Raw genomic sequence first — 24,239 nt, forward strand, 5'->3', positions numbered from 1 at the left:
GATCTGTCTTTAAAAAGACAACCAAATGCAACGACAGTAAAATTCTCGCGTTAGAGACTTCATAGTAAATCACAAGGGAAAACCAGGAAAAACCCTGTGATACTATCCCGACATCGTAAGTATTTGGTCTTACATTTAATTTACTCTCAAAAAATAATACCAAATTCTGACTTGTAACATGTTTAAATTATAAATAATATTAATAATATTAGATATATAAATAATACTAAAATATAAAATTGTACTAACTCGATATTATTTATTGATTTACTAAACTTGGTATTTTCTTTCTATTGACTTCCTCTTTCAGTATGGGTAACCACATCCTACTGCATTCTACCGAGGAATTTGCGACACAATTGGTTTCATTTAGCATAATTAGAGCCGCTTCTTTGATTTTTCTCTTTTTACTATCTGATTCTTTCAGGACTATACTTGAATCTCTCCACTGAACTCTATGTTCATTATCCCAAGACCATTAGACGTTAGAATAAGTGAACATCAGTCTTATATTAAAAAGAGAGAATTAGATAGATCTCAAATATGTCAACACGCATGGGATAATGAACATAGAGTTCAGTGGAGAAATTCAAGTATAGTCCTGAAAGAATCAGATAGTAAAAAGAGAAAAATCAAAGAAGCGGCTCTAATTATGCTAAATGAAACCAATTGTGTCGCAAATTCCTCGGTAGAATGCAGTAGGATGTGGTTACCCATACTGAAAGAGGAAGTCAATAGAAAGAAAATACCAAGATTAGTAAATCAATAATATCGAGCTAGTACATATTTTATATTTTAGTATTATTTATATATATCTAATATTATTAATATTATTTATAATTTAAACATGTTACAAGTCAGAATTTGGTATTATTTTTTGAGAGTAAATTAAATTTAAGACCAAATACTTACGATGTCGGGATAGTATCACAGGGTTTTTCCTGGTTTTCCCTTGTGATTTACTATGAAGTCTCTAACGCAAGAATTTTACTGTCGTTGCATTTGGTTGTCTTTTTAAAAACAGATCACATGCTATAATTTTTTGTGACGGATATTCTTGAGTTGGGGTTGATTTCATGTAATCGAATGAACTATCTTTCAGTAAGTCGTCCCAGGAACGCAACTCATAAATATTGGCAATATATCTTTCAGTAAGTCGTCCCAGGAACGCAACTCATAAATATTGGCAATATCATTTTAAAGTCTTCTACTTTAAAATGTATAATTTATGTCTGAATTGCCAATATAAATGAGTCAGATTAAATAAATTATTAGAAGAATTTTTTACTTAGCAACAACAGTTTTGTTTATTTTAGTAATATTTTGTATTTTGACAATGGCACCCGATTTGGGCGTCGAAACGTTAATAAAATTATTTTTTCATTTTAATTGTGGCTTATTTCCCATATAAATAATTAATCATAAAAATGCCACAAGGAAATAACTTCAGAACAACATTAAAAAATCAATAAACGGAAGCAAGGCGTGGAGATTGTGCATCGATTTGAGACAACTTAATAAGACGTTAGTCACAGATAAATTCCCGTTACCGAGCATAGATGCAATTCTAGATCAATTGGGAAGATCTAGGTGGTTTTCAGTCCTAGACCTACTGTCGAGTTTCCACCAAATCCCCCTTGAAAAAGCCTCAAGAAAATACATCTCCTTCAGTACAGAGAAAGGATCATTTCAGTACACAAGATTACCGTTTGGGTTAAACATAAGCCCAAATAGCTTTTCAAGAATGATGTCGGCAGCATTCTCAGGATTGACACCCGAAAAAGCATTCCTATATATGGACGATATAGTTGTAATAGGCATATCAGAAAATCATCACTTATTTATTTATTTACTTATTTAAAACACGGGATACCCCATTGGCAGTTAAATTACAAACAATATCAGTTTTCAAAACATAAATTACGTATAGTGTTAAAACAATAACAAAAGTTACATTTAAAGTTCACTACATACTAAAAATATACAAAATATAATTAGAACAAAAATCAACAATACCATACATATATATCACAAAGCAAGAGATCTTTTGAACCGAGATAAAGTTAAATTGAAAATATCATAATCAAATTCATTTAATAGCCCCATGTATCTATCCAATGGGTTATGAATGCCATATGTTGTTCTGTGGAAAGGAATGTTGAAAACCTGGTGGTAACGTAGAGCTTGTTTTGGAACATTGAATTTAATGTGATTTAACAGGTTTGGACAATCAATAAATCCATGTATAATAAATATAGCACCTGATATATCACGACGGTTCTTAAGTGGGGGTAAAGATAATTGTTGTTCAATATAGGAATAATCATGATTTCTAATGGCAGTGTGAACATGGTAAGCGCAATATCTCAAAAATCTATGCTGGACTCTTTCCAATGTATCAATACTATTCTGAAAATAGGGTGACCAAACAACTAAGCAGTATTCTAAAATAGATCTAACTAAACAACAATACACTAACCTTGTTGAATTAATGGAGAGGTACTTGCAATTCCTAGTAACAAATCCAAGAAGTTTAGATGCCTTTATTGAAATAGTGTTTATGTGGTCACAGAAAGTAAGTTTCTCATCGAAAATAACACCCAAATCCCGAATAGAAGAAACATAATTCAATGGCATATTGTTAATAGTATAACTTGTTTCGATTCTATTGACTTTACGAGAAAAACTTATAAAACAACATTTTTTTATATTCAAGTGAAGTTTGTTCTGATTGCACCAATTATGTAATCTGTCTAAGTCATCTTGCAACAGAGTTTGGTCTTTTATTTTTATTTATTTTTATTTTATTTATTTATTTATTTAGTACCCAAATAACAGTACTGGACCAATTACAATCTGGGTTAGTGTATTAAGCGTATTAGTAAATTTACCGTTTACAGATCATAAACATAACAACAAAACAGTATAAAATACATAGACTACATAAACGCCGTTTATATGTAAGTGTGTGAAAAAACTCAAAATGAGAAAAACACACTCACATACGAACAACGACGAACAAAAACTTATAAAGTAATTAAAGAAAAACAGAAAATGCATAGTATGTAAAACAATTAAATACAAAAATACAGAATAAATATATAATATAACAGCAAGATGCTAAAAAGTGACTGGTTGCAACCTAATATCGTTAGCAGAATTCTTAATGATGCGTAAATTAGAATTGAAGATGTCAAAGAGATCAGAGTTCGCATTGTAGTGAGCTTGCATTTGTACTAGAGGTGACTGCACCAAAATATTTGATCTGGCTCTGTTAACATAAAACGTTTGTGAAGTACGAGAAGCAACACGTGGTACGTGGAGATTAAGAAGTTGCAATAACTCAGGAGTATTTACTTGATTGTTAATAATTTTAAATAAAAAGCATAAAGATTGAGTTATTCTACGACGCTGAAGACTTTGCATCTTAAATTTATCGAGAAGTATCTCTTCAGAAAATCCCCTAGCAGGATAAATGCCAGTGGATTTAAAGTGCATACTTTTTAAAAACCGCCTCTGTACTGATTCCAAAACAGTTGTGTGATTTTGATAAATTGGAGACCAAACTATCGATGCATAATCGAGTTTGGGGAGAACAAGAGATGAATATAAAAATTTGCAAGTGTCAATATCGGTAAGTTCTTTCGCATTTCGTAAAATGAAACCTAGAGTACTAAACGCACCCGCAACGATATTAGTGATGTGTGGAACAAATGATAGTCTGCAGTCAAATATGACCCCAGGTCCTTAACAGAGCTGGGGCGACAAATGGAAGTATTATGTATATGATAATCGTAGTGTGTTGGAGAAGGGCTTCTAGAAAAATACATAACGTTACATTTAGACGCATTTAGCTGCAAACAATTAGTGTCACACCATATACTGATTTTATTTAAATTTTCTTGAAGTCTAATGCAATCGGAGGGTGACTTAATTTCAAAAAATAATTTTAAATCGTCCGCATAAATTAGTGAATGAACATCTAGGTCATCAACAATATCATTAACGAATATCACAAACAGTAGCGGCCCTACAATTGAACCTTGAGGTACTCCGGATAACTGAGGAAAAGGGGTTGATTTAAAACCTCTAATTTGTGTATATTGCCATCGATCTGTAAAATAAGAGTTAAATAATTGTAACAGCGTAGGTGTGATTGAAATAGAACTGAGCTTATTCAGTAGAATTTTATGACTTAAGCGGTCAAAAGCTTTGGAAAAGTCAGTGTATATGACGTCGACTTGAGCATTTCTGTCTAATGCTTCACACAGGAATTGAGTAATATTAACAAGATTTGTTAAAGTAGATTTACCACTGATAAATCCGTGCTGTTGGGGAACTATGAATGGTGAAATGTGGGTGTAAAGGTGTTTATTTATACATATCTCGAAAATTTTACTAAAGTTGGATATGATAGCAATAGGCCTATAGTTTTGGATAGAAGTTCGATTTTCTTTCTTAAACACAGGGACAATTTTAGAAACTTTCCATTGTGTGGGAAAGACCGAACTGGATAATATGCAGTTAAATAAAGTACACAGAGGAGTTGAAAATACGTGGGCACAATCTTTTATGAGAAATGCAGGAATATTATCTGGTCCCATCGTCATGTTCGGCTTAATCTTCCTTATGGCCTGTTCAATTTCAGATTTTGTAAAAGCGGGAATGTGCAATTGTTCGGCAATATATGTATTTAATTTGGGAGTGATATGGTCGGGAGGAGAAATATCGGTGTATGACTTTGAGAAGAAATCGGCAAATGATGAGGCAATATCCTGTGAAGTCTCTAGCTTTATATTATTATACGACTTAGTTTCAGGAATAGAACAATTTGTTTTCTTGGAGTTTATGAACGACCAAAAGCTACGAGGATCTTGTTTAAGATTGAGTTCTAGTTGAGACACATAACGCTTGTATATTATTTGATTAAAGTATTTGAATTCTGAACGAATTCTCTTGAATTCAGTGTAATTTTGAATATTACGAGATTTTTTGTACGCGTTCCAAGCTCTACTTTTAGTATTCAGAAGATTAATCAGATCACCATTGAACCAAAACGGATAACGTTTAGTTTGCTTCTTTTTAAGAGGAATATGTTTAGAGAAGATGCTGTGAATATACTGATAAAAGGCATTTAGGTTGCTGTTGATATCAAGATCAGTGGAAAGAAAAGACCAGTCAGATAAATAGAGTTCATTATAAAGTTCTATAAAGTTGGCTCTCTTAAAGTTAAAATTCTGCTTACTGTCGATTTTGATTTCATTAAATTCTTTTTTAATACTAAAATCAATGATGAGCGGTGGATGATGGTTATCCATGGGAACAACATAGTCAATTGCCTGATATACGTTACAAAATATATTAGAAAATACCAAATCTAGGATTCGTTCATTATGATTAACTACATGATTATATTGCGATAGATTAAAGAAATTTGCAACATTCTGCACGGCCACTGATTTACCGGTAGTAATGCCTTGAGTATATTCCGGTATATTAAAATCACCCAAGACTAATACTGTTTCGTTAAAAAGGCATTCAACTGTTTCTAAACACTCTAGGAATAATTCTAGTTCAGCTAGAGGTGTTTGCGGAGGTATATATACTAACACGAGATAAAAACTATTTTCTTTGATACAACTTTGCTTATGACTACATCAATTAATTTGACTTCAGCAATAGCAGCACATATAGAGTAGACATCAATAGGAATAACATTTAATGCTTTATTAACTGCTAATAGTACACCTCCACCTCTAGTTGTCCCAGTGGCTAAAAAATCCCGATCTGAACGAATCACAGTAAACAATTCAGGATCAAAAAGTTCCGAATCATACACACTAGAATTTAACCAAGTTTCAGTGAACGCAAAAATTTTATGGGTACCAGGAACGGAGCCGTGGTTAGTGTAAACCAATTGAGTCCGACCTAGCAATCAATTTTAGGCTATCAATAACTCTCCGAATTTCAAATCATCTGCCAACATTAGACATTTGCTATTTAGGAAACAGGAAGTGATGTCGTTAACAAAGATATTAAAAAGAAGTGGAGAAGTGTGGCCACCTTGAGGAACTCCAGATGTTACTGAAATACTGTCAGACAAATGACAACCTATCTTGACTCTTTGGCTTCTACCATATGTAGAGTTTTTAATCCATTCAACAAACGTGTCATGAAAGCCTACATTAATTAATTTGTCCAATAGTATTTGATGATCAACACGATCAAATGTCTTGGAAAAATCTGTGTATATAGAATCTACTTGTTTATGGTTTTCCATTTGAGATAATATATCAGATTGATAACAAACCAAGTTGGTTGCAGTGGATCTTTTGCTATAAAATCCATGTTGAGATTGAGATATTAAGCCTTTACAGAACCAAGAAAGTTGCTTTGCTATAAGACAGTCGAAGAGCTTAGGGATTGCAGATTGTATACATATACTACGATAATTTTCAATGTTGTCTTTCTGACCATTTTTAAATATAGGAACAATATAACTTTCTTTCCATGAAGAAGGAAACATAGAGGTTTCCAGAGATCTGTTAAACAACATAACAAGCGGCATTACATGGGTACAGACACACTTTTTTAATAAATAATTAGGCACTCCATCTGGGCCAGCAGTAAGCTTATTGGGCAGTTCACATATGCCGTTAAAAATATCGGTCGTGGTAATTTTCGACGGACAAATATTAGTACTAACGTTGCTGTTTAATGGATGGATAGGTACGTAAAGGTTATTGCTATTAGGTGAATACACAGTTTGGAAGAAGTTCATAAATAAATTAGCTATTTCTTGACCATTTGTTGCTGATTGGGCTTGATAAAATAATGAGTTAGGTAAGCTGTGACTAGATCGCTTATCATTTATTTTACTTACTTACTTAAGCCGTCCTCTTGTACCTTACGGTGTCGAGGTAAGTGGAGAAATGAGACGTCTCCATGCCTTTCGGTCGGTAGCTAGTCTTTCTGCTTCTCTCCACCCAATATTCCTTTTTTCGCAAGCCTTTCCAATATTTGCATTCCACGTTCTTGCTGGCCTGCCTCTTCGTCGTTTGTTGTCAGATGCCGCTTTCCATACCCTCTTTACAGTTCTACCTTCACTCATTCTCGCCATATGTCCGAACCACGATAACTGTTTCGTTTCAAGTCTGTCTAAGGTCCTTCCAACACCGCACCTTTCACGTATGTCTTCATTTTTTATACGATCACGTCTGGTCACCCCGGATACCGCACGTAAATATCGCATTTCGCATGCTTGAATTTTACTACAGATGTTGTCGTTCACTGTCCACGTTTCACTACCGTAGAGTAGCACCGGCTCGTATACGGTTTGAAATACTTTCATTTTTGTTTTCAGGCTTACTTCTTTCTTCCTAATAAAACTTTTATTTAGTGCATAGTATAATTTTGTTGCACTCATTACCCTGCCCCTGCTGTTGCACTCATTTCTGGTTCTATATTTCCTTGCCCATTCATTGTTGATCCTAGATACTTGAAGTCCTCAACTTGTGTAATGGTCTCATTATTCAACTTAACATTTATATTTTCTTGTGTTTTCGATATTAGTAAAGCTTCTGTTTTTTCAATATTTATTTTCATCCCAAATTTCTTAAAGGCTTCATTCCAAACATTCACATTCACTTGTAAGTCTTTTTCTGATTTTGCCACAATTACCAGGTCATCGGCATATATCAACTCTGACACATAAACTTGTTGAAGTGTATACACCCCAACCCTAGTTCTTTTTACCTTACCCCTGCATTATTTTGCAATTTCGTCCATTAAAGTGATGAATAACAAAGGACTCAGAACACCACCTTGTCTTACACCTGTCCTTGTGTAGAATTCTAGAGATGAGCAATTGTTCGTTCTTACATTATTACGTGTACATTTATATATACTCTTTATTGCTTGGATTAACTTCGGTTTCACATTTCTACGGTTTAATATTTCCCAGATCTTGTTAGTGGCGCCCGATCAAATGCTTTTTCCAAGTCCACAAAACAGAGAAACAACTTACTCTTATGCTCTAGGGCAGCGGTTCTTAACCTTTTTGAGTGATGTACCACCTACAGTTATTTTTATTATTTTTGGTACCACCTATATGTTTAAATTGTATTATCAATACTTACTAAGTAGTACTATTTTAATTTTTTCTGTGTTTTGTGTACCACCGCCAATAATGATATGTACCACCAGTGGTACATGTACCACAGATTGAGAACCTCTGCTCTAGGGCTTTTTCTGATAACTGTCTCACCGTGAATATGAGATCGGTTGTACCTCGTCCTGGCCTAAAGCCGCATTGGCTGTCATCCAGTGTGGCCTCGATATTTTCTCGCAGCTTTTTCTCTAGTATTATTTCGTAGATTTTACTAGCAACTACCAACAGTGATATTCCTCTATAGTTAGAACACTTATGTTTATCGCCTTTTTTGTGCAATGGTAGAATATTTGCAAGCGTCCAATCTCTAGGTATGCATCCGGTATGCCAACAGCTCCTTATGATCTTCCATAGTAATTGTAATCCTTCTCCTTCCATATATTTAATTAGCTCAGCCTTAATATTATCGTGTCCTGCAGCCTTGCCATTTTTTAATTTTAAAATTGCTTCCCTGTATTCTTCGTATGTTATGTCATCATCATCTTGTTGTTCATTTAAATTGTACTCCTCCCTATCGTTCTCTATTTCGTTGTTGTCTCCCATTAATAACTCCATAAAATGTTCTCGCCATCTTTCGGTAATCTCTTCATTTTTTAATAATATGTTACCATCTTTGTCCTCTAAACCTGTTACTCCGTTTGATTTCTTTTGTCTTAGATTTTTTAAAGTCCTATAAAGCAACTTCGCATTACCCTTACTATCACTTTCCATTTTATTTCCAAATTCTTCCCATTGATGATTCTTAGCTTCTTTAATTTTATTTTTAACCAGTATTCTCTGTTCCTTATATTCTTGATAATTACTTTCACTTTTATTGCTTATATACTTTTTCCACAATTTTTTCTTCTTCGAAACTTCCAATTTTATGTCATTATTCCACCAAGCTGTACCTTTCAGATATCTTCCTTTCGTTACACCACATATTTTACTCCCGGTTGCATACACCAGCTCCTTAAAAATATTCCATAATATTTCTACGACAGTATTCTTTCCTAATATTTTCAGACTGCAGTTTGTATACTTTAATACTTGGTTGTTCGTAGCGATTTTCTTCATTTTTAATATTAAATGTCTGTTCTCTCCTTGTCTTTATTTTAGTTTCAACGAGAAAATGATCCGAGCTGATCTCATAGCCTCTTTTAACACGAACGTCCGCTATTTCATTTTTATATCTGTTCTGTACTAATACTAGGTCAATAATGGATTTTTCGTTCCGCGAATCCATCACTCGTGTGTATTTATGAATCTCCTTGTGTTGAAAAAATGTGTTACTAACTTGCATATCATTCATGATGCAAAACTCGATGACTCTTTGTCCATTATTATTCCTGACCATTTCTCCATATGGTCCTATAGGGTAGTCATATTCATTGCTTGACCCTACTCGCCCATTAAAATCGCCTACTATTATGACCTTATGATTTATTTGGTCCATTTCGTCCTGCAATTGTTCCCAGAAGCTATCTTTGAGTTCCTTGGCTTCATTTTCCGATGGTCCATACCCAACAATAATTGTTGTCTTCTCGTTTTTACTGATATCTATTCTAAGGAGTCTTTCCGAAATATTTTTCCATCTAATGATATTTTTATGCTCATTTCTGTGAACCATTAGGGCAACTCCTGCCCTCGCACGTTCTGACTCATTAACACCTCCAAAAATCATGTAGTGCTCATTTCTCATTTTAATACATCCACTACCTTTTCTCTTTGTTTCAGTTAATGCTAAAAAATCCATTCTTGTGTTTTCAAACTCATCAATAAGTTCCTCTTCTTTACCATTTAGACTTTGTATATTCCACAACCCAATTTTCCAATACTTATTTTGTTTTTCATTTTTTGCATTCATAGTTCTTTCATTGTCTGTATTTTTACGGTTTAGTTTTTGCATATTTTTGTCAAGACTTGCATCGATTTTGTTATATTCTCTCATGTCCATAATCTGTGCCATATTCGTATCCATATCCATCCTCGAATTTGCAATAACTAGTAGTTTTTTGAACCAGTTGCTGCTACATTATCTCCAACTATTTCTATATTATTCGTACTATGGTTCCATCTCCATTTGGTGTCTTCAATAACGATAAAACCATAACCCATTTTTATTCTTGTGCCATTTGCCTTTTCTTTTGCTGCTATATGTCTAAGATTTTTCTGCATATCAATCTCTTTAAGTGTTAAATCGCATTCAATGTATACGCGGTGTTGTCTATAACTTCTAAGATTACTTTTTGCTTTTAGTACTCTTAGTTTGTCTTCAAACTTACTAAACTCAATAATGCACATATTGTCGTTGATCTTTTGTACCTTATTCAAGTCTGCCATTATTCGTAGCTCTTTATTCAAAAAGTTTCCTATTTCATTCTTAAGCTGTTCCATATCAGACGTACTTATTGGCAAACCCTGCATCATTAAATTCTTTTTCTTTCTTTCTTTTTGACAGATTTCTAAAGTTAGCTCTAATTTATCCATTTTCTGTTTCATATTTATCATTTCCTTTTTTAAATTTTCATTTTCTTGAATTATTTGTTTAATCTTTTCTTTATACTCGCTATTCTCTTTTCTGAGTTTTTTCATTTCTCCTACCAACTCACCTACCATGTTTTTTATATCCTCTAGTTCCTTATCTTTCTTTTTATTATCAGTTATTAATGTTTTCATCAGTTCCGTAATTTCATTCTCTCTATCTCCAGCATTCTTTTTATTGGGAGATCGATATACTTTTCTGCTCTTATTAAAGATTTCCTCATATTCATTTCCTTTCCTTTTACCATCCTCTGATACATAAGTGTCGCTGCCGCTGTCCGTCATCTTAATTTCAATTACTATGATAATTAATTGTTTGACTGTATTTTACTGGTATTCCTATTTCTATCTGAATGTTGTTTATTTTTTTTTTTATAAAATAAATAAATGTTTTGCAATCCAACTACTTAATTACAGTAAAGGTTTAATTCAAATTGTTTATGCACGAGGAATTTGACACCGATTTCAACTAGGTCAAATTTATAAAACCAATACTAATTAAAATCACTTACCGCTCGCAAAATGTTAAATCAAAATCCTTCTGTGTCCTTTGTACACAAACAACATTCACAACACTAAATAATCCTAAATCACTTTTAAATCAATTTTTAAATCAATTTACATCACATATCTAAATGGTTTGCGTGGTAAAGCCCGGATCCGAGTTATTTACCGCCGAAACCACATAAACACGTCCGACCTCCGCACTTGCTTCAACGCAACTCTAACATGGTAACATGGTAAGCGCAATATCTCAAAAATCTATGCTGGACTCTTTCCAATGTATCAATACTATTCTGAAAATAGGGTGACCAAACAATTGAGCAGTATTCTAAAATAGATCTAACTAAACAACAACACACTAACCTTGTTGAATTAATGGAGAGGTACTTGCAATTCCTAGTAACAAAACCAAGAAGTTTAGATGCCTTTATTGAAATAGTGTTTATGTGGTCACAGAAAGTAAGTTTCTCATCGAAAATAACACCCAAATCCCGAATAGAAGAAACATAATTCAATGGCATATTGTTAATAGTATAACTTGTTTCGATTCTATTGACTTTACGAGAAAAACTTATAAAACAACATTTTTTTATATTCAAGTGAAGTTTGTTCTGATTGCACCAATTATGTAATCTGTCTAAGTCATCTTGCAACAGAGCTTGGTCTTTTAGGCTATCAATAACTCTCCAGAATTTCAAATCATCTGCCAACATTACCATCCATCTTGATCCATTTGTGGACAGTCTTCGTGTATTTAAAAGAAGCATACATAATTCAATAACTGAAGTAAAGTACTAAGTTCCTATAACTTATTAATTATTTATTATTGTTACTAATTTAATTTTGTTGGTTTTTATTGTTGTCATTGTTGTCATTTTTATTATCTTTTGTTATTTGTTATTTTAGGTTAAAATTGGTTATCTTTACTGTTTACCATAATATTTCATTTTTTTTATACATTTTTTGTAAATTGGCTCTGCCGTTTATTGAATAAAAATAAAATAAAAATAAAAACATTAGACATTTGCTATTTAGGAAACAGGAAGTGATGTCGTTAACAAAGATATTAAAAAGAAGTGGAGAAGTGTGGCCACCTTGAGGAACTCCAGATGTTACTGAAATACTGTCAGACAGATGTCAACCTATCTTGACTCTTTGGCTTCTACCATATGTAGAGTTTTTAATCCATTCAACAAACGTGTCATGAAAGCCTACATTAATTAATTTGTCCAATAGTATTTGATGATCAACACGATCAAATGTCTTGGAAAAATCTGTGTATATAGAATCTACTTGTTTATGGTTTTCCATTTGAGATAATATATCAGATTGATAACAAACCAAGTTGGTTGCAGTGGATCTTTTGCTATAAAATCCATGTTGAGATTGAGATATTAAGCCTTTACAGAACCAAGAAAGTTGCTTTGCTATAAGACAGTCGAAGAGCTTAGGGATTGCAGATTGTATACATATACTACGATAATTTTCAATGTTGTCTTTCTGACCATTTTTAAATATAGGAACAATATAACTTTCTTTCCATGAAGAAGGAAACATAGAGGTTTCCAGAGATCTGTTAAACAACATAACAAGCGGCATTACAAGGGTACAGACACACTTTTTTAATAAATAATTAGGCACTCCATCTGGGCCAGCAGTAAGCTTATTAGTACTAACGTTGTTGTTTAATGGATGGATAGGTACGTAAAGGTTATTGCTATTAGGTGAGTACACAGTTTGGAAGAAGTTCATAAATAAATTAGCTATTTCTTGACCATTTGTTGCTGATTGGGCTTGATAAAATAATGAGTTAATTAAGCTGTGACTAGATCGCTTATCATTTATATACTTCCAAAATGATTTAGGATCATTTTTTATGCCAGCATCTATCCCTTTGATATAGTTGTTGAAACAAATTTCAGACAGTTGTTTACATTCAGCTCTTAGGTGGGAAAATCTAATATAGTCAGCATCAGAACGATTATTAACATAAATATAGTGAGCATGTTTTTTCTCCAGCATCAGTCTTCTAAGATCAGCAGAGAACCACTTGGGAAAAGTTGAAGTTCTATATTTCTTTAATGGCACAAAGTAAGAAATACCTATTGAAAGAACTTCATAAAATAATTTTGTAGCAATATCAATATCATCAACTATACATACCTGCCAGTCTATGGATGCAAGGAAGTTGTTAAGCCCTATGTAATCACCATTCCGAAAATCATAAAACAACTCATCATAAATCAACTTATTTCTATTTGTTTCTTTCACATCTAGCATTAAGCAACATTCATAACCCACATGGTGGATGGAAGGACCCAAAAGGGGATCGCTTGTTCTTAAGATACTTAACTCTCTAATATTAGAAAAAACTAAATCTAAATAAACACCACGATTATTGGGAATATTATTACATTGAAACAATTTTAAAAAACCAAAGTTTTGAGCAATATCTACAGCTGGATCACCTGCAGGACAATGCACCATCAAACCAAACTCATCATTCTCCCATGATGCATTGGGAAGATTGTAATCACCAAAAATATAGAAATCCTGTGCTGAGTATTGCTGAACAACATTTTCCACAGTTTGACAATGCCAGTTGTATACTTCACGAGGTGACTGTGGAGGTATATAGACACCACCAACCACAAACTTGACTTCAATAAGTTGACATAAGATGTATATTTGCTCAACCCGATCTTCACGAATACTAATGGCTTGTGATTTTAGCTTATTGTTAACAAACACTAGTACACCACCACCACTCAGCTTTGCACTGGTTGTCTGGGATCTATCACATCTGTAAATACTAAAACCATCATATCCAATTTCACAATCAGCTATGTTATCATTTAAGTTACTCTCCACTAAAATAATTATATTGTATGAGCAACATAAAATACTTTTCAGGACCTCAGAAATCTTTGTACGAATGCCTCCAACATTTTGATAAAAAACTGTTAATGGGAAGGAGAGAGTTGTTTCTTGGATTTTATAAAAAAATTTTGTCTCCACTTTTATTTTCTAGGTGGTTCTTAATGTTTCTGGATCGACGTGGGGGATTGCTGGTAAATTCCCTAACCCTGACCATGCTAGGCCAAGATGACGAACTCAACATAGCATCAAACATGCTTTCACGAACACCAACTCTAAAGGAGCTATAGTAATCATTGGCAGTCAGCTGATTTACCAGTACATCCAGCCCTTTGAGACTATTTTTCTTAAGTATATAGTCTTTAACATCTTCGGGAGTTACACCAGGAGAAACGTTGTTAACATGCAAAAATCTCATCCTTTCTACTCCACTAAATCCAGCATTGGCATCAGAACCAATCATGTCAGTCTTTCCCTTAGTACATCTGGGCGATTTCCTAGTGTGACGAGTATCAGCGTTATTGCTATCACTTAACAAACTTAAGAAAGGTATTCGAAACATGCCAGAAAAATGCCAATTCTTCCGAAAAGAGGTTACTTAAGTACTTAAGGCATGATTTATCTCAAGACGGCGTATGACCAGATAAAGCAAAATATTCGGTAATTGAGAATTATAATAACCCTACAAACGCTGATGAAGCAAAAAGTTTTTTAGCTTTTTGTAATTATTATAGAAGATTAGTAGAGTAGAGTAGAGTATTTATTGGTAATAATGTACAAATGTACTTTTACAGGTCAGCAATAATTAAAATTGTCTAAAATTACATTAAAAGTTGACAGTACTTCAGTAAAAAAAAAACCTATTACTAAAATTTAAAAACTAAACACTAATTAAATTACAGGACAAAACAAAATTTAGATCTGAAGTACTCCTCAAATGAGTAGAAAGCACCCATCAGAAGATAATTTTTAATTTGTCTCTTAAATTGGTTAAAATCAAGACTTTTAATAGATATTGGTATACAGTTATAAAATTTCAATGCTAGGTATCTGGTTCCATTTCTGGTCCTCTCAAGTCGACTGAAGTCTGGTACAAGGGCATCATGATTTCTAGTCTGATAAGTATGCTGTTGTGTTTTATACAGATCTACATTTTGATGAACATACAACAGGCACTGCATAATGTACACAGAAGGTAGTGTGAGAATCCTCAGGTTTCTGAAAGACTGCCTACAATCGTCCCGATAACCCTGACCTGTGATTATGCGAATATACTTTCTCTGCTGACCAAACACCTTATCTATATGGCAAGAGTGTCCCCAGGAAAGGATTGCGTAAGTTAGTCGTGAGTGAAAGTTGCTGTGATATGATGTAAGAAGGGTTTGAAGGGAGGTAACCTTAGATAGGTTTCTAAATAAAAAGAGTTGGCTTGAGAGCTTTTGGGAAAGTTTCAGTATGTGCCGTTCCCAAGTGAGTCCCTGATCAAGATAAACACCAAGAAATTTAGCTTCCTGTGAACACTCTGTTAAAATGGGATGTGTAATGGTGTTATGTCTTAGGGTAAAGTTCACTGTTTGTGATTTTGAGTTATTGAGAGAGAGACGATTTGCCAAAAACCATTGGAACAAATTGCTCTCTGTGGTCTCAAGATCAATATCACTGATTTGGGAAGGGTGGTAACTTTGATAGCATGTAGTATCATCAGCAAATAGGACTGTGCTTACCGGGCCCTCTTGTGAAAATCCCAAGTCATTTATATAAATGAGAAATAATATTGGACCTAGAACTGACCCTTGAGGCACTCCATACATCAAAGGTTTTTTATCAGATTTAAGCTGGTTAAAAACACATATTGAAATCTATCTGATAGATAAGACTCAATCAATTGAATAGACATAGGATGAAAATTATAGGCATGTAATTTTTTAAGAAGAATACTATGAGTGACACAATCAAAAGCTTTAGTAAGATCAAGGAACGAGGCAAGGGTATCAAGAAAGTTTTCAAATCCTTCCAAAATACTGCCTGTAAAATGATCGATAGCAAGTGTTGTTGTTTTGTTTTTTCTAAATCCAAATTGCTGCACTGCAAAAAGCCGATTAGATTCAAAATAGTCATTGATCTGCTTCTTTAGGATTCTCTCAAACACTTTGGAAAGAATTGGCAAAAGAGAAATTGGACGAATAAGAGATTTAAGGAGATTTAAGCGATAAGAGGTTAAGCGATACAGGCTAAGGGTTAACGTACCATGTTACATCATCCCCAAAAGGGGATAACATGGTACGTTAACGCTTAGCATTGAACAGAACTTCTAAGAAACAAAAACATAATATAGTTTACATTAGGGTACATATTATGATCGGCATTGACTGCTAGTAACTATGACGATTCATTGATATCCATTGTTAGTCATTCGATGAACCAATAATACACTAAACGTGACATTGTTATTATTTACATATAAAACGTTGTTATGGTTAAATGAACGCTGTGAAGTTCAAATATAATTATAGTGAAAAATGAAGGTAGTTTATTATACATCCACTGAATCCCGGAATTAGGGCACTATAGCTCTGCCATCAGATGTAATACTGACACAGACGGGTTTGACAGTTGAAATGTGCTGTTGAAATGTGCTATAAAAGTAAGTGATCTGCTTGGAACCGATATTCCAACTATCATCTAAAAAATTGTTTATACTTGAGTACTTCAGACCCTTGTATGAAATGTGAATACCGAAATACAATTAGGAATCTCCATTATGTAATTTTTAAACAATAAATAATTCTTAGGAAATAAAAGGTAGGTATTATAAATACAAACGTATTAAAAAATATTACCTATTGAAATTTTTTTATGGCAATAGAGAAGTAAATAAGGGATTGGTTTATTGAATTTATTTTTAAGTAAAATATGTTATTTGGATATTTTTTTAAACTCGATAGATCCAAGGGACATTTCGCTAGACTGGTAGGATCATCACTTTTAGGAATATTCCAATTATTGACAATGCAATATACGCTGACGCCATCTACAACGAGCGACGAATCAGAGATTGGGGTACTTTCACCCATTTTTAGGGTAATTTGAAAGCGCCTGGGAAAATTTTTATAGGTTGAATTGGTTGGTGAATTTTTCGGGAGGAAAATTGAGCAAACTAAAGTGCAATAAAAATGTAACATTATAACCTATTGGTCCAAGAGCTGTGAGACATTTTTGAGTAGGTATTTTAGGCAACCTGAAAATTTTTCAGGTGACTCTTCCATGATAGCCTAATACAAAAATGCCGGTCTGGCTGGAGGGTAGCGGTTATTTTCCCCAAAAATCCCCCCAAAGTTAAAAAAAGGGCAAAAATTGTTATTACAAAAAATATCATTGACGTGACTTTAAAATAAATTTAAATATTCAAATATAAAGAAAATAAACAAGCCAGGCGATTTGAGGGCGATTTTAACTCTGCAAGATACTTGCATGGGCGTCCCAGGATTATTTTCAAGGGATGCATCTGAACTTCAGAAGATTTCATTTGAATCTGTACATACTATTAACGAGTATAAAATATACAACTATACATACATAGCTATGTATATTCCTTACGGACAGGCAAGTGCAATTGTTATTGTGACAGGGTATTTTTTAATATTAAAAATAAATATTCTAAAGACAGGTTTTTTTGGTGAAATTTTCCAACTGCCATGTCATCAAACAAATTACGCGTGCATATCAATGAAAAGCGCTATAGGTAAGCAGAAGTGTGAGAAAGGGCGTATACTGATAGCTGTTTGCGTCCTCTGTTCTAACGGAGCGAGTCTGTTCGCTCAAGAAAAATCACGTGACCTGGCGATACCCATGTTGTTGTGCCTCGAAACGTTAGAGTAACTATTATATACTATAGTTTTTTAAGTAACTTTTTGTTAATTAAAGGAAAATAATACGTACTATACAATAGATTTTGCAAATATGATAGAAAAAGACACATTTATTATTATAAATATATAGGTAGAAAAGTATAAAACTATAAGCTAAATAAATTCGGTGTCCGAATCTTGTACTTCTTCTTCAAACTCCTCATCTGAGCTTAAATATTCATTCTCTTCTTCTTCGTCAGACTCGTCAGTCGAAGCCTGCACAATCACGGGCGCATCTGAAGAAAGACTTGCCATTGGTGAGATGTGGTGTTATCGAATAATGTAAAAAATATCATGGACACAACACATAGCAAACACGGAAACATTAAGAAAGATGAAAAAGGAAAAAGAAATACTCAACACTATGAAGGAAAAAAATGAGCTGCTTTGGTCTTATATTAAGAAATAAAAAACCTGATATGATAAGTATTGGTTACATAAGTAAGACTACGTAGCGACTCAATTAATTAATCACTAATTAATTTTTAATTAACTCTAAATGCATATTACAACTATTTACAGATCAGGTAGAAGAGGAATCTGAGTCTCGAGTGGAGTCTGACGAAGAAAAAGAGAACGAATATTTAAGCTCAGATGAGGAGTTTGAAGAAGTACAAGATTCGGACACAGAATTAATTTAGTTTATAGTTTTATACTTTGCTACCTATATATTTATAATAATAAATTTGTCTTTTTCTATCATATTTGCAAAATCTATTATATAGTCCGTATTATTTTCCTTTAATAAAATAAAAGTTACTTACAACAACATGGGTATCGCCAGGTCGTCACGTGATTTTTCTTGAGCGAACGGACTCGCTCAGTTACAACAGAGGACGCAAAGAGCTATCGGTATACGCTCTTTCTCATACTGGTACTTACCTATAGCGCTTTTCATTTATATGCACGCGTAAATTGTTTGATCACATGGCAGTTGGAAAATTTCACCAAAAAAAACCTGTCTTTTTTAGAATATTTATTTTTAATATTAAAAAATACCCTGTCAAAATAACAATTGCACGTCCCTGTCCGGAAGGAATGTACATAGCTATGCATGTATAGTTGTATATTTTATACTCGTTAATAGTATGTACAGATTCAGATGAAATCTTCTGAAGTTCAGATGCATCCCCTGAAAATAATCCTGGGACGCCCATGCAAATATCTTGCAGAGTTAAAATCGCCCTCAAATCGCCTGGCTTGTTTATTTTCTTTATATTTGAATATTTAAATTTACTTTAAAGTCACGTCAATGATATTTTTTGTAATAACAATTTTTACCCTTTTTTAACTTTGGGGGGGATCTTTGGGGAAAATAACCGCTACGCTCCAGCCAGACCGGCATTTTTGTATTAAGCTATCATGGAAAAGTCACCTGAAAAATTTTCAGGTTGCCTAAAATACCTACTCAAAAATGTCTCACAGCTCTTATACTATATTGATTATTTGCTTTTGATTAAAAAAACCGAAAACCGGTTTTTGGAACAACCGTTTTTTTGACCTGTTATAACCGCCAGGTTAAACCGTAAGTAAAAAAAAACAGGTATAACCAAAAACCGGTTTTTTGTTCAACAACCGCCATCCCTAGACTTTAGGATTTAAAAAGCTGGTACTTTTACATTATTATTATATTATCAGTTTATAACGTTCTCTGTCTTCCGATACCCATTCGCCATTCCTCTCTGTCTGCACATTGATCTACTTGCAGACCTCTTTCATCCATGGCTTTGTTTATTCCTGCCTGCCAACTTTTCCTCGGTCTACCTCTTCTTCTTCTAACTTGCACTTGTTTTAGGATTCTGTCTTCATGCATTCTTTGTATGTGACCAAACCATCATAGTTGTATTTCGTTGATTTTGTCATTTATTGTTCTCTTATGTTCGTATGTTCTCTTCTTGATCTTCCTGCAGCTCTTCTCCAGAAATCCATTTCAGTGACCTCTAACATTCATTTTGATTTTTCCTTCATATGCCATACTTCGCAGCTATATGTTATAATGCTTTTCACTACGGCGTTATAGATCGTTTTCTTGTTTTGGTTGTTTATCTGCTTGTCCCAGAGTACTGAGCTTAGGAGCCTAATTGCTTTCCTGCCCTGATCACAGAAAGCTTTAAATTACATACCATAACAAAGAAGAAGGGGACGGCGTTAAGTTGCCTGGGAAGAAAATATACATCATGAAAGATAGATCCATCAAAGAAGACGAATGGATGGACACAAAACGTTGATGGTCAAAATGTGAGAAGCTGCAGGGCCTGTAGGAACCTCGCTAGACAGATAGATAGAAATACATTCATGGGATAGGGATAATAGCCATTTCCTAATTATTACCACTGACAGTACTTAACAATGATACTACACATTGACATACGTTTCACTTTATGTTAACTAGTTTGAAAATTAATCATGATACAAAAATATACCTAACTTACTTACTTACCATCATCTTGTTCTATTTCAGCTTTTATAAGACATTTCTTAACAGCTAGATAATCAAATGTATCCTTTGAACTTTCCCTGATAGGTTCATCCTTTATTTCAATTTTAAAACTTTCCTCTGGAAATGCATCTACTTCATTATCTATTTCAGTTTTGCAAGTTGTCACACCATCTTCTTGTTTTACTTCACTTTGATTAAACATGATTTTATATGTGGCAGTTGCAGTAATGGTATTTATTTATTAAGCTCAACAGGCCTTGTAGGCCTAGGGCTTTCAGGAATGGTATATAAATAATATATTATATTTATCTTGTACAATAATAATAATATGTACTATCAAAAATAAAAATACTGTTTCTAAACCATAAACCATTATTGTAAATGTAAATGAAAAATTTTCATTGAAAACTGTAAACGTCGTCAAAGAATACATATCTCTCACAAGAACCGACACGGACGGCGATTCTTTTGTTGTTAGCATGTACTTAATTTTAGTATCGAGTTGGCAAGTGTACACGCGAGTACACTGAGAAAAGTCTCGTACATTTCTGGCGTGTATCAATAAAATTTTAGTTGCACTGAGAGAAAGGTTGCATGCAGGGCCGGCTTTTGTTGACATTCTTAATATGGTGGAATTATTTTTGATTTACAAAAGGTTGCAAATACAACACAAAGTAATGGTGAGAATTATATTGATTAAAACCATGGATAAAATACCTTTTTTATCCTGATTTTAGCATTGAAATACCAATAATAAAATATATTATAGTGGCGTGACATTCACTAATTATTCTTTTTGGCTTATATTGATACAACGATACAAAATATAATTTGTTGTTTTCACCAATTTTGAAAAAGTGTGACCAAGTTGGTGAGAATTTGAACGACTTGGTGTGACCTAATAGGCTGTCTGTCCGTCCGACCGCGAATATAACTCCTTCAGTCACTATACCAGGTAGAATGACAAATGAGGTGTCAAATGAAAGCTTATAATCCATGGATGGTACTCAAGGTGAGACATTTGACCTAGACTGTCTGTCCGTCCGACCGGAAATGTAACTCCTCCGTCACTATACCAGGTAGAATCACAAATGAGGTGTCGAATGAAAGCTCATAATACATGGATGGTACTAAAGGTGGGAAATTTGACCTAGGACTTCCGGTTTTAGAAATGCGACCGGAAGTACTCTTTTAAAGTCACCGCAATAGCACAAGTGATATACAGGGTGTAACAAAAATACAGGTCATAAATTTAATCACATATTCTGGGACCAAAAATAGTTCGATTGAATCTAACTTACCTTAGTACAAATGTGCACATAAAAAAAGTTACAGCCCTTTGAAGTTACAAAATGAAAATGGATTTTTTCCAATATATCGAAAACTATTAGAGATCTTTTATTGAAAATAGACATGTGGCATTCTTATGGTAGTAGTATCTTAAGAAAAAATTATAGTGAAATTTGGACACCCCATAAAATTTTTATGGGGGTTTTGTTCCTTTAAACCCCCCAAACTTTTGTGTACGTTCCAATTTAATTATTATTGTAGTAACATTAGTTAAACACAATATTTTAAAAACTTTTTTGCCTCTTAGTACTTTTTCGAAAAGTTAGTTTTTATCGAGATATTTTGAATATTTGTCAAATCCACCACATATTTGTATATGGCTAAGTACGATTATGGAGAGTTGGTAATAATATGAAAATTTATTTATGATTTACATTTTTAGGTATATTTTGAACCATATTAAAAAAGAAGTAATATCTCGATAAAAAGTGTCTTCTCAAAAAAATACAAAGAGGCAAAAAAGTTTTAAAAACACTGTGTTTAACTAATGGTACCGCATTAAAAGTTTAATTGAAACATACACAAACATTTGGGGGGTTTAAAGGAACAAAACCCCCATAAAATTTTTATGTAAACATATTAAAAAAGAAGCCGCAACTCGATAAAAGCTGCCTTATCGAAAAAATACTAAGAGGCAAAAAAGTTTTAGAAATATTGAATTTAACTAATGGTACCACAATAATAATTTAATTGGAACGTACACAAAAGTTTGGGGGGGTTTAAGGGAACAAAACCCCCATAAAATTTTTATGGGGTGCACAAATTTCACTATAATTCTTTTTTAAGATGTTCCTGCCATAAGAATGCCACATGTCCATTTTCAATAAAAAATCTCTAATAGTTTTCGATATATTCGAAAAAATCAATTTTCATTTTGTAATTTCAAAGGGCTGTAACTTTTTTTTGTGCATATTTGTACTAAGGTAAATTAGGTTCATTCGAACTAGTTTTGGTCTCAGAATATGTGATTTAATTTATGACCTGTATTTTCGTTACACCCTGTATTATTCGACGCGCATTCGCAAGACGAGAACAAATATATACTTCTGGTTTCATGACTGTCTGTCCGTCCGACCGCGAATACAACTCCTCAGTTACTAATACAGATAGAATGGCAAATGAGGTGTCGAATGAAAGCTTATAACCCATGGATGGTATTAAAGATGAGAAATTTGACATCGGACTTCGGTTTTAGAGTTACAACCGTAGGTACTGCTTTAAAGTCACTCAAAATATTATATGAATGTAAAACAAGATGACAAAATTAGTAAAATCGTAGATCAATCGACGCAAAGTTACACGAAGAGTTCCAATATCGACTTCCAGTTCTACTTTCGATTACTTTGGGTGAAAACCTAGGACCAATTACTTGTTTGTCGAGGTATTTCCTAATTCATTATATTCGTTATTTCGTAAAATAATCGAAAAATAACAGCCGTTGTAACCGTCACGGAATCCAATTCTTTTTGGATGACAAATGTTCGTGATCAACAACAAGAAACTGTATGTTAAAATCGAATGTCAATATTTTCAATTCTTATTGTCTTGGAAACCAGCCAAAACATTCCGTACATTCCAGCCAAAACCAGCCAGTACATTCTTTAAAGTCGAATATCGGGGTAAATAAATAAAAAACCAATAAGTATTGTACTATTTTATTTCTATAAATATAAAGATATAATAACTGAAAAAATATATTATATAGTATACAATAAAAACTAATAAGCAATCGAGAAAAGAGAAAAAGTAATTTTTTAATTAATATATTAATTAATATATATATATGGAAACGTTTTGATCATTATGGTCAGAAGCTTATTTCCATATGAAAGCAGCCTTTAGCTTTTTTTGTTGGAACGCAAGTATAATCAAGAGAATGTAAACCTATTATGAAGAGTGTATTGTCAATTATCAAGCATCAACTTGAATGTTGAAACAATTTCAAGTGATATTGGATCAAACTTTTTGAATTAGCTAAATTATATAATGTTACTCCTGAAAATCCTGAATTTCAAGTAGTCAGTCATAAATTGTTTTATATATTTGACCTAAGTTATTGTTTTATACAAACTACAGAAACAGTTTAATGGAATATAGTTTATTAAATTTAATTTAGGTTTGCTGATAAAATTACTTTATGGAAGTTTTTGTGAGTATTGGATTCTCAACTTTTTAAACACAGCACGTGGCTTGTGGAATGAACACATATAAAATATGACTTTGTGCTCTTCCTGCAGATGCATTTGGTACAGTAGAGGTCAAATAAAGGTTAGAGAATTTGTATGATATTTTAGATTCAAATTCTTTGTGAAATCCCAATAAATACAAAATTAATTTTTTATACGATAGTTCATAGTTCATGAAAAAGCTTAAAATAATTAATTCACATAATCAAGATATCTCAAAAAGAATTAAATTGTATAAATGTTGGAAAATAACAATTAATAGTTGTAGGCTATATAAGAAA

The 24,239-nt window shown here is 33.1% G+C and overlaps 2 protein-coding genes across 3 annotated transcripts in view; both read right to left on the minus strand.

Annotated features, from left to right (window-relative positions):
- The window catches only part of LOC126892293 (zinc finger protein 260-like), a 97,296-nt gene extending 76,337 nt beyond the window's left edge, over positions 1–20,959 (minus strand). Inside the window, exon 1 of one of the 2 annotated variants that reach the window (XM_050661794.1) lies at positions 20,423–20,959. In XM_050661794.1, the coding sequence (XP_050517751.1) occupies positions 20,423–20,624 (202 nt within the window). In that variant the 5' untranslated portion in view covers positions 20,625–20,959. The remainder of the gene's footprint in view (positions 1–20,422) is intronic. The other variant, XM_050661795.1, reaches the window with a different exon arrangement.
- Positions 1,765–12,183, minus strand: LOC126892301 (uncharacterized). The gene is made up of 2 exons (XM_050661810.1): positions 11,561–12,183; positions 1,765–2,479 (listed from the first exon to the last, which is right to left on the minus strand). The coding sequence occupies exons 1-2, from the start codon at positions 11,962–11,964 to the stop codon at positions 2,029–2,031; spliced, it is 855 nt and encodes a 284-aa protein (XP_050517767.1). The 5' UTR covers positions 11,965–12,183; the 3' UTR covers positions 1,765–2,028.
- Positions 20,960–24,239: the final 3,280 nt, after the last annotated feature.

Source organism: Diabrotica virgifera, chromosome 9, assembly GCF_917563875.1.
Source record: "Diabrotica virgifera virgifera chromosome 9, PGI_DIABVI_V3a".
Lineage (NCBI taxonomy): Eukaryota > Metazoa > Arthropoda > Insecta > Coleoptera > Chrysomelidae > Diabrotica > Diabrotica virgifera.